The sequence below is a fragment of the Dysidea avara genome, chromosome 3, assembly GCF_963678975.1.
Source record: "Dysidea avara chromosome 3, odDysAvar1.4, whole genome shotgun sequence".
NCBI lineage: Eukaryota > Metazoa > Porifera > Demospongiae > Dictyoceratida > Dysideidae > Dysidea > Dysidea avara.
In genome coordinates this window covers 46,663,396-46,676,201 of record NC_089274.1, presented here as the reverse complement: position 1 = coordinate 46,676,201, position 12,806 = coordinate 46,663,396, and the positions used below count along the sequence as shown (strand labels likewise).

Sequence of the window (12,806 nt, the reverse complement as noted above, 5' to 3'; positions counted from 1 at the left end):
TTTCCATTATAAAACCAAGTATTGGAGTTGTGGGCCACATCCATAGACAAATCTCTACTCCTTGTAACCTTTTAATGCAAAGGTGTGGTAGGATTACTTGTATGCCATCGGTATTCTGCTGATCTTGAACTGGGTAGATTGGAGGTTCCTTGCTAATTAATCTTCAAGGGTGGTAAGAAGATAATAGATAAGATCAAGTCATTGGTTCAGAATGCACCACCAGAGCCGATGTCTACACCTATAAATGCACCACCAGGCAGACTGATTCCTCATGCCTAACAATGTGCCACGAGAGCCAATGCCTATGCCTGCTGATGCTGCTACAGCTAGCAAAGTAGACAACATTGCAGTGTGTACTGAACACGAAGCTCTGGGCTGGGGAAGCCTCAGTTGTTAGCTGTAGTTTCTGTCACCCTACCAGACTAACAGATGAAGCCAGATGTACTGCTAAAATAAAGCTGGAAGATTCTATTTGGGTACAATTTGGTAGGTCAACCTTACTGATAACTGACAAAGAAACTTTACAATCTCTCAGTTTCTTCCTAACTGATCAACATTAGTACTGGATTGTTCAGTTCTACTTTGCAGCAATACAAGTCATTGTCAACCAGGCTATAAACAGGCTTATAAATAATCCACTGCATGCTTGTCATTGGGTCACAGCATTTGAGCAGAATTCCAGTCGTAATGTTATAGTCTATTCAGTGTTTGATTTGGTAGATGACATAGTTAAAACCATGATTACAAACATTTGAAGCTCCTAAGATGAAAATCACTCCTGTGCAAAAGCAGTCAGTAGTTTCTAGCAATTGGGGATTGTTTGCAATAGTGGCAATAGTACTTAAACAAAATCCAAATCCAAGTCAAATTGTGTTTGATGAAGAGAAGATTAGTGGTTGTGACAAGGAGCCAATGGGCAAGTGGTTGTGCCGTTGAAGGAGCGTTTTCAATGACTGGACAACCACTTGGGTATAGCTTGAGCACAACTGATAAAAGTACAAGGGTACAACACATTTATACAGAACAAGTTACTAAGCAACACAATAGCAAAATGACCTAAAGTGATGTGTACACTGAGTTCATGTTATGCCGTTGAATGACTTCCTGCTTGGATGGCTTCTGTTATTAAAATTTTGGCTTCTTGACCTATGGTTGTCTAATAGTTGCTAGGCTTCCATTAAGTGCTGTGTAGTTGTGCAGGAGTTGATCAGATGGTGCTGCTACAAGGTTATCATGCTGATTGTTTCGAAAGGAAACCCATGACTAGCTTTCCTTTTATGGATTAGGTGTGTCTAGCTTTCCTTTCACAGATTAGTGAATGTACTTTAAGCATATCAAATTATAAACATTTAGACAATTAGTATAATTTTATTGTAGCTATGAATATTAGAGTTCATAATAAATTATTTGTCATTGATGAAGTATGAGCATTACAATATCATAATGCATGCATCTACAAAAGATCCAATACAATAATCAAAAAAGTACCAGTAAGTACAGCACATCAAAATAATTAATTGTCTAATTTGAGTTATGAAGATTTACAACAGTCCAGCTTGGCGAAAACCGTTAATAGCAAATTCAGGATGAAGTCACAAATGATCTAGAGCCAAATAATCCAAGCAGCACCCAGTGGCTTCACTATGGTTAGATGTAGGTACACTGGTTGTATCTTTTCGTTGGTATGTATTTGGCTACAAGTCTGGCTGGCGTACCAATCATGAAACTCTCCTCTTAGAAACTGCTTCACAGACTTATTTATGGAGATATCAAGGGGTTGCAGTCTATTCATACATTTGGCTGGAACTAGAGCCACAGGTATGTGATTTTCTTTGAGGGCTTGCAAAACAGTAGGGGTGAATTGTGCCTTGAATCTTTCAAAGATCACAAGACAACTGTGACTGATGGGAAAGCTTAAACCTTTCCTGGTCTTGTTAACGTATGGCAGCAGGATTTTGTCAATGTACTGCAATGTGCACATGGTGACTTCATTTTCCCAGCGATTTTGAGTGCAAGTTACATGCCAGTCAGAAGGGAAATTCACTATAAGAATGCACTTGCTTGTCTTCCCGGCATAAATTAGCTGTGGTGGCAAATACTTTCCACTCTTTGTCACACACAACACCAGATTGATCTGGCACTGATTACACTGCATTGTTACCAAAATTAATTTAACTAAAAATTTACAATTTGTTTCTACTTGGCCATCTTTTTGCACTGTAGCTATATTAAAATAAAAAGATGGCCAAGTAGAAACCAATTGTAAATTTTTAGTTAAATTAATTTTGGTAACAATGCAGTGTAATCATCTTTTATCATCTCAGTAGTATTGTTTGTTTATATTGCAAGCACACATGTACAGCTAGCTGGATGTGATAATGTGAAGCATATATAGAAAATGAATGCATAAAAATGCCTATATTGTAAATGCTTTCTTGGCCAGATTTTGATATCATGTCTTTTGGTTGTAGTTACTCCATGAACATGTACTTGTGCATTCTTGGCCTCGCCTTTTTTTACAGCTGGGCTGTTTTTGGCACATAGTATTATGTGGTGCCGGTTGCTATTTCAGTATGGCTAGCTCTATTAACCTTTACAACTAGTGCAAGATTCCACTTATTTACCCTTTACAACTCTCCTTAGCAACTGTACGTATGTATGTAAATAAGTAACATAGGGTAATGTACAAGGAAAGAAATAACACACAAATTTTGCTACTTTTGTGTACAAAATTGAATATTGGGACTGAAAGCTACATATGTGACCAGGCCTGTGAAAGTAGGGCATGTGGGCACAAACTACACCCTGACACATACCTTCTCATGTCTCAGTTCTGGGATAGGATATTCTTATTCTTTAACTTATACTTTACAGCCAACTAACTGTTTAATAAGTGCTGAAAATTTCATTGCCAAGCAATAATGGAATACAAAGTTATGGCGAATCAAAGTTTGGAAAAGTAGGCATTTTTATGTACCCATGTGTCCTGTTTTCGCAGGGCCGGTCACATATATTATACTCTTGAAAGTATAGAAGTATTGTGGAAATTCACCAAAGAGAAAACATGTTTTGTTAGATTTTTCTAGAGCAAGTTATTTTGTGACATATGATATATCGTTACATAAATCCCTGTGACATATGACATAAACATTTCTATGTCATGGCATCCATAGTATTTTTATGCTGTGAGATGCTGCTCATATTTAATTAAGCAAATTTCCACACTTCAAATTTTTTTGTTTATTTTATTGTAGGCATAGCTACACATCAGTCATGTTACTGGGTTCTCAAAGTTACCCAGTAGTTGTGGGCTATATGATTATGACGATGACCTTTGTAGGTAAGCCGTAATTGCATTTGGTGTACAGAAGAAATGTATCTAGCAGCAGAAGGTGATGGTATTTGCTAGCTGTTCAATGTATTGGACTTCCTAGTGTAGGGACCCGCCGATTATGCTGGCATAATAGCAATGTATTGGACTTCCTAGTGTAGGGACCCGCCGATTATGCTGGCATAATAGCATTGAGCATAATGCCAGCATAATAGGTTAAATATTTGTACGATAGTGTAAATTCTTGCTGGAAAAATGACAATTGCAAAATAAGATCGATATACTCTAATAGAGCAGTCAGTAACTCTAATAGAACAATCATCAAACTGACTGTTCTATTAGAGTATATCGATCTTTTCTCTTACATGCAGGCATGCAGCAAGAATTTATTATTTGTGTTCCAGCCACTCATTTTTTTCTTTCTATACAGTGTTAAACTAGTAGCAAAGCATATGAACTAAAGCATGGACATTGAGCATAATCGAGCATAATAGGTAAATATTGAGCATTAATTTAAGCATAATAGGTGAATTTTTGAGCAGTGCAGCATAGCATAATAGGTAAAATTATGAGCATAATCGGCGGGTCCCTATCCTAGTGTAAAGTTGAATAGTAATAAGTTGCTTAAAAGGTTCACACCATTAGAATCTTAGAACTAGCAAAGGCTTTAACATCAATGTTTCTCTTGTAAGTACTGCATATGACCTAGCTAACTCCATGTAGGACTGTTGATTCCAACCATAAATTATATGAACATCCCATCAAGGAAATATTTATACTAAATTAGTGATTAAAAGTCTACTAATATATCTTCATGTGTAGGCAATCTCCCTTGCTTTACTGTACTTTTTTCTATGATCCCTAATCATTAACATCATTGTAGCCATTTCATGGCCGCCAAGCACCTTTGATTTCACAACTTTTTTCACCAGGATTTTGAAGGCCACACCCTTTTATACAGCTTACATGGATATGCTATAAAAAATAAATTAGGAATTTTAAGTTCATAGAAAAAGTGCAGGAAGGTCACCTGAAGATATACAAGTAGACATTTAATCCCTAATTTAGTATAAAGTTTTCCTTGCACTTGTATACTATACATATGTATAGTATACATATCTACGGTGATCTCCTTATTATCCAAACTCATTTGGCAATTACATCATTACAGCCTTTAAGATTTTATGCTTTACAATGACCCAGCACTGAAATTCATGGCAGCCACCTTTGATTTCACAACTTTTTTCACCCATGCTTTTAAAGGCCACGCTCTTTTATACAGTTTGGCTGTTATTTCATGGATTTCACTTTTTTGTATTCCCCAAAGCCAACCATAAACTGGCTTTGAGGCTTGGTTTTATACAAATCATTGTTCTACAGATACAATGAACTATTACAACTATATTATCAGAATTTCTGCTAAATATGATAAGTTGCAGTTTTTCAACTTTTAACAAAGCAAATCCTGCACCTCTTATGCTAGAATATGATTTCCAGCCTGTTGTCACAAGTTTTGCTAGTGTAGCACTTATTATGATGATTATGATGAGGATGATTAGCGATAGTACAGGTCTTAATTGTAGTGTACTACCCTGCCAATCAGTACCAAAATGGCTATAATATCAACTTCGATTCGATGGAATACCAGAGAAGTACAATGGTATTGTATGGCAGAGATTTGATTACTTGTGTCTACTCTGGCAGTATAGCAGGGTAGCCCCCAAAATTAGTCAATTCATGTACTTTTTCATAAAAGCTAAAACTTTTCACATAAATAGTATCCTCATTTTGATATAGTGGCATCACAGATAGGCCCAGGCTGATAATGCTGGCTTAGACTCTATTTAGGCTGTTTTGGGTGGGTAATAAATCTCATATACTCCACCTTGTTTTCTAATATAATCCATGCCTTCAGGCACAATATAACACATGCTCAAAATCTAGGTTTATCCAATCACTATGCATTGTTCACGTGCAGTGATTTACACGAGCGTTATTATTTTGTCACATGAGGACGCATAGTTGCCATAGTGCTAGTATTATCGCAAGAAAACTATCCGCTGTTGCCGAGCCTACAGCAGAGTCAGCCATGGATGAGGTAAGTAATCTGAGTGTAATGTGAAATAGAGTCTAAAGTAGTTATACGGGCACAATGTGGAGTCTATGAAATTTATAAACCCTCAGGCCCTTAGTAGCGCCCTCGCTTCGCTCGTGCGCTACAGCCCAGGCCTTCGGGTTTATAAATTTCATAGACTCCACATTGTGCCCGTATAACTATTATATAATTTAAAACATAATAGATATTCAAAGCATCAAGCATAATGCTAAGCATCAAGCATAATGCTAGCATAATAGGGATGACATTTAAAAATTTAATTAAAAAGCACAAATACGTGCACCAAAAAGAAAGCAAATTATCACTGCCAACATGCATTAGCATATTTAGAAAGTAAAATAACTTAATTAACCATTTTTAGTACACTTTGCAAAATAAGATTGAGATACTCTAATAGAGCAGTCACTTACCCTAATACAGCAGTCAGGAAACACTAATAAAATAGTCATTTCTTGAGCGTAATCTTGATTTTGAAAGCATAATTTTGAGCATAATAGGCTTGATTTTTGAGCACTACTCAAAAGCATAATAGGTAAAATTTTGAGCATAATAAGCCAGTGCTTAATTGCAGATTTTACCTTTATAATTTGGTGACCACTTTTACACAGAAATTTGTCCATTTCTGTCCTTATCTCCCTGAGGCATTAATTGACATGTTGAAACATGGTGCCAAAATAATGTTGAACTAAACAACTTGGTTTTTATTTGAAGTTAATAGGTAATTCCATTTTGAAGTTATGATCACTTTTATTAGTTGCAAAATTCTTTGATTTTACCTACCCTTTGGATGTAAATTACCCTGGGGATGTAAATTATGTCAAAATTCATGGGTAATATAAATGATCATAACTTTGGAATGAAATCACTTATTAACTTCAAATAAAAACTAAAGGTTTTCATTCAGCAAGCTCTTTATGTTTGGTGCAATGTTAAATTAATGCTTCAAAGACAGAAATGATCAAATTGTTGGGAAAATGGCCTTAAAGATCACCAAAGATCAAATTTGCAACGGCACTAGTACTACTACTCTAATAGAGCACACAATTTTTGAGGATTTCGAATAGAACTTACATAGAATGTTCTAGAACAATCTATTGGTTGATTATTTTTGAAGGATTGTAACTAAAATTTTCATTAAATTAAGTGAGGAGTTAACAGCCGTGATAGCAACGGCTCAGTGGTTAAGGATTTGGGTGCTCGATATGGAGGTTCCAGGTAGTGCTGAGCGATAGTAAAAATTTTACTATCACGATAGTTACTCATTAAATATCACGATAGTGAATACTATCCCGATAGTTTATGAAACACTTTGCTCTTGACAAAGTCTTAGTTGTATAGCTATGATTTGCAGTCATATAGAAAGTTATTTTGCATGCACAGGACATTTGTTAATTAACTGCGTGGGTGGACGATGAATATGGACTTTTGATAAATCTTTTACAGGCCACTCCTTTATAAGAAAGCTGGTAATACTAACTGTAAAACAGTATAGAAGAGTTGTTAATACCATTTTAATGCAGATCTGAGCTTATCATAACTATCACGATAGTGATATCCCTACTATCGTGATAACGGTAGTGATTTACTATTGCGATATATCGCACTATCGATACTATTGCTCAGCCCTAGTTCCAGGTTCAAATGCTGGTAAGTTCATTTACCTCATAGTGACTGATTAGGGTATCTCTACCCCGCAATTTACAGTTGTCTAGATTTTGCCTTGTAACTCCATAGCTGTCAATGCGATTTCTTTAAACCACAAAAGATTTGAGCTATGATGATTAATAATAATAATGTAACTGGACCTGCGCAAACTCAGCATAATGGCACATTTTTCAATTCTTTATTATTGAATATTTATAATCTGCTTAGCTAAGTGTATTATCTGGCCAAGTTTCAGCCTAATATGCCAACAGCTCTTGGAGTTACAGCTCTACAAAGTAGCAACAACAGAAAGATCAATTGCCAAATGATGTGTTAATAATTGAATTTTTTTTACAAATACAGCATTTCAAATAAAGAAAGTCTTTGCCTCACTCAGACTGTGGGTAGAGAAGCAAACTCTGCCCAATCCTGTGTTAATGGAATTGTTGCCATTACATAAGATTGATTTGTACAGCAAGCATTGGGAAAATAAAATACAGGTGCTTACAAACGTAGGTGTAACTTACAAGCACAATGCAGTACAGAGTTTCAACTTGTATTATCATGTTTGCCATAAATTACTGGGTAAGGTTTTTCTTCTATCATCTTTCTTTACTACATGCAGAGACAGTGAAGAATGATCAATCGCATACCATCACTTTGATGCAAACACCCATAACTCATGTTTCCTTCAGTCTACTGCAATGAAACAAAGATTTTCGAATGCCCCTTGAGTAGGCAAATAAGATGATATCTATGTTTTTATCATTAGACAAAACATTTAAAAATTTTATGATTTTTTCTATTACGCAAATATTTTACCCATTGCAATCAATGGCTTGTATACTGAAAACTAAGTCAGGCTTGCACAATTATGCCAGGTTTTCGCAGATCCAGTCACCTATATGCATGCTGATTTTTAAAGTTATTCCCATAAGCAGTTTACCCTGTATAAGCATGACAACAAATAATTGTCCATAGCTCTATGACTATTTATCAAATTTGCACCAAACTTGGTAGCTACGTGGTTTTGTTGCAGTACATTCTTAAAGTGCACCAAAGCTCAAGAAAATTGAGCTATACATTTGCATTTTATAATAGTTTTTGTAAAGTGGGAAAAGAGAATAATCTAAGCCCCCCTAGACCCCCAAAGCAAGAGAAATTATGCCGAATATTGAGGGCTCATATTTCATCAAAATTTTCTGATGGGGGCGTGTCCTAGATCCTTCTAGCTTGGCATGCTTACACATGCTGCTGCTTTGCACATGCATTGTCATATGGTGTCAGATCATGTCAGATCAACTTTGACTTTGATCTGAGATAACATCAGATCAACAAAGACTATAGTTGTAATCTGCTCTGCTTGATAACAATGCGACTATGTATCTAGCTATCAGGATGCTATTCTACACTATGAGGCCTGGAAAATGTGAGGCTCTACTAAGAATCAGAAACTCAACATCTTAATGTTTTGCATACGTATCCAAATATCTGCTTGGTATAAATTGCTATTCCATGTACTGGGAAATGTAAGGCTCAGAATCTCAACATCATATGTTCTGTACAATAATGAGATAATTGCCAGAGCAGAGTTCAGGGTAAGAGTAACCAGCATAATTATATCAGTAAAAAGTTTTGAATATTGAGATGTCTTATTATAGAGTGCATTTTGATTGTTCCTATAAGAAATTGGATGCTTCATTTTAACATCCAGTTTTATTGCTCAATTATCTGTTGGTTTACCTCCATATCCTTCAAGCATCTTTACGTTGATACCTTTTTATTAATTCAATGTGACCTAGAAAATCTGCACACTTTTATTATTGTCAATGCAGTTATGACAGTTGATCTAATGTTACACAAAATAAGAACACCTACGTAGGGAAATAATGATGCAGTTATTGAGACAAGGATGGCATTTCCCTGCAGTGACCTAACACACAACACTTGCTAAATTGTAGCAGTTAACTAAGTGAGATCACTGCTGGTAAGCATTCATCATGTCACCATCCATCATGCTTGTGAAATAAATCTAAACAATTGTTTAAAATATACAAGTACATTGTTTTCAATAGTCTGTATTGTGAATTATGTCGCTGAAAATTAGAATAAAGTAATATGCTAGCTAGCTGTGTGTTAATAGTTCAGCTACACTAGTGTTGCAGCCTGTTGATTAGTATCCACACCAAAACACCTTCGCTGTAAAAAAGGCATGTCCGAGAAACTACAAGTACATGTAACCCAATGTAAAACAGCTCATTTGTCAAGAAGGACCTCATAAAAGCAAAAATAACTGGTAACCTAAAGAGCTGATATCTGGAGTGGCCAAGAAACAATCTTAGTGCAATTTCCAAAATTTTAATCCATAAAAGAATACCTTGGCTGTAAAATAGGTGCACTCATGAAAATATAAGTAACTGGCAATTGAAACAGCTGATATCTGAAGCAGCCAAGAATGAATGTTAATATACAACTAATTGAAATTTTTACATTGAACCTTTATCATTCAGCTATATTTTATATATCCTAAATTAATTTTGAATAAATACAGCTTATTATGACATGTAATGTGATAATTCCCACTTATATTATAACAAATTTGTAAGAAAGGAACCTAAAATGTAGCTTTCTCAGAACTATGTAGTGATGGACAAATGATGGTTGTAACTGTAAACAATAGGGTACATAAGTAATACTGTCAAAAATTAGTGTATATTTTGGATTGTGTCACATTCATGCTAAGTGTGCTTCATTGCAATGAAACATAAAGCACACTTTGGAAAATCTTACTTTAAACTTAGATGTACTATTTAGACATTTGTTTATATTTTAGGTGGACATAGTTGTATTGATAATCCTGAAGTTAACCAGCGAGGAACTGATAAGATTAATAGTGGTAGACAAGTGATTGTTCCCAGTGCTAGGATTAATTGTACTGGTAGAATAACTGGTATTGCAGTCAGTATGGATTTTGTTGGTGTTTTCACAAATGATTTTCCAATGATCCAAGTATGGCGTCCATCATCACCAGGGTCAAGTGTGTATAACAACATTTCTCAAGTGGAACTTTCAATGGGAATATCAGTAGGTCTTCCAGCTTACTTTTATATCAATGTTTCAACTAATGTTTCAATGGACTTTCAATCTGATGATGTAATTGGATATTATCAGCCACCTCAACCTCGTCGTGTGATATGGAACATTCAGACTAGTGGATACACTTCATACAGTAACAATGTTAACAGTTCTGGTACTACAATTGACATTAATAATGTGGATAATGTGGAAACCAACAGACAGCCACTAATTGAACTACAATTTGGTGAGTGCATCACAATAAAAGCAACAAGTAATTCTATTAATCTAACCTTTGACAAAATAATTATGGCAAATGATATTTATGTGAATTCTCTACCATAGGTACCTTAATACAAGTAAGTACATACATGCTTGATGATTAAAATAGGGGCGTAGAAAGATATTTAACTTATGGGTGCAGTACTACTACTAAGATCAACTTGTTTTTTATCTCAAAAGAATTTCTAGTCACATTAAATATGGTACTGAAGGATGGAATCAGCAACTCTGTGTAGAATAAAGACAATAATTATAACTGAAATTTCTGCTTATAGTAATGCTACTCTTAACTTACTGCTCTATTAGAGTATCTCAATCGGACTTGTATTAATGCACTTGTACCGCACCTTTGTTTAAGCCTATGGACTATGGTTGAAGCCAGAGCAAGGTAGACAGAATAACTGTCAAGTTAGAAAAGGAAGGATGAGTGATTTTTGATTCTTTTTAGAAATATTTATGTGGCACCCATGCTTCCTACACCTCTGTAAAAGAATTTTGCAATTGTAGTTTAACACTGTTTATACTGCAGATATTCGATGTGAAAACCTATCAACACCATCCAATGGCGAGATAACATCATGTAGTACTGGTAGAGAAGGAATGGGTTATGAGGGAGACACTTGTAGTTTCACATGTAACACTGGTTATGAGCTAACTGGTAGTGACACTAGGACCTGTCAGAGTGATGGGAGCTGGAGTGGTAGTGATGATGTGTGCAGAAGAGGTAAGCAAGGACATTGGTTCACACTGAAAATGACATGTGTTACATAGTTCACTGTCCATCACTGACAAGTCTCAATGGAATGTACAGGTGTAATTTAGGAGGTGATGGAGTAACCTCTTATGAAGATATATGTCATCTTGTATGTAACACTGGTTATGAGCTAATTAGTAGCGATACTAGGACCTGTCAGAGTGATGGAAGTTGGAGTGGCACTATTAATACTTGTAGTAGAGGTACAGCTACAAACTACTAAATTAGATTTCATAGTATATGAATTTGTTGTTAATTAGTTCATTGTCCATCACTTACTGATCCTAATAATGGAACAATCACTTGTTCACTGGGAGATGATGGAGTTCCTTCCTATGAAGACACTTGTAGTTTCACATGTAACACTGGTTATGAGCTAACTAGTAGTGACACTAGGACCTGTCAGAGTTATGGGAGTTGGAGTAGTAGTGATGATGTGTGTAGAAGAGGTAAATACATTGAAATGGTGGAGGAATTTTCCTCTACATTAACCATTAATTTTAAGCTTTTATAAAGCTGTTCATTGTATGCCATATGGTTGTGCTTTTATTCTACAGCTAATCTGTTTCGTATATAGATAATTTTTATTAACAGAAAACTAAGTAATCACAATGCATTATCATCATAATTGACATGACAATGTTGTGATATTGGAGACATTATGATTTATCATTTTCCAAAAAGTGTAGGTGTGTGCGTGCATGCATCTGTGTGTTTGTGTGTGTGTGTGTGTGTGTGTGTGTGTGTGTGTGTGTGTGTGTGTGTGTGTGTGTGTTGGGCAGCATAGCCAAGTGGCTAGAACATCAGCCTGGTAATCATAAGGTTTCCAATTCGATGCTTTGTTAAGCCAAGTCAGTGTTGTTGTTGTTGTTGTTGTTTCCTTGAGCAAGAAACTTTACTCACATTGCTCCAGTCTACTGGTGGCCTTGTGTCAACTGGAAAAGCAGCCCACTCAGCTGTTACATCAATTGGTACCTGGTATTAACTGGGGAAGCAAATGCCAACTCTCCATGTCTCACACAGGGGGAAGGTCCAAGTGGGACTTCGGGTACCCACCTGTGGGACATGGTATAGCCTCCTGCAGGTTACTAGTCCTGCCCCAGGAGGGTTTTCCTGCACTGACTCCTAGCACCTGAAGGTGTCCCAGTGCTGGTTCACTGGGTAGGCGTGACCAGCTAGCATGGCAGTTGAAGGCTTTTTTTCTCTGTGTGTGTGCATGTGTGTGTGCGTGCGTGTGTGTGTGCGTGCATGCATGTGTGTGTGCATGCGTGCGTGTGCGTATGTTGTCTCACTTAGCAGTGTTGGAGTCATTGTGGAACTTTGGAATCTATGACCTTTCTCCATGAGACCTGGACAGTCCTCCTGCAGTTACTAACCCTGCTCCAGGAGGATTTGCCTGCACAAGGCTCAAGGGCCTGAGTGGTGCACAGACATTCCAGTGCTGGTACACTGGTAGGCAATAGCTGTATTGTTTGTATTTCTCACAGCTACCATGGACTATGTATGCTTTTGGCTTTACTTGTGTGTGTGTGTGTGTGTGTGTGTGTGTGTGTGTGTGTGTGTGTGTGTGTGTGTGTGTGTGTGTGTGTGTGTGTGTGTGTGTG

The 12,806-nt window shown here is 36.4% G+C and overlaps 1 protein-coding gene across 1 annotated transcript in view; it reads left to right on the top strand.

Moving 5' to 3' along the window:
• Positions 1-271: 271 nt before the first annotated feature.
• Positions 272-12,806, top strand: part of LOC136248570 (P-selectin-like) — a 34,920-nt gene continuing 22,385 nt past the window's right edge. Inside the window, exons 1-5 of the mRNA XM_066040338.1 lie at positions 272-392; positions 9,925-10,413; positions 10,978-11,172; positions 11,220-11,405; positions 11,463-11,651. Coding sequence (XP_065896410.1) covers positions 272-392; positions 9,925-10,413; positions 10,978-11,172; positions 11,220-11,405; positions 11,463-11,651 — 1,180 coding nt within the window. The remainder of the gene's footprint in view (positions 393-9,924; positions 10,414-10,977; positions 11,173-11,219; positions 11,406-11,462; positions 11,652-12,806) is intronic.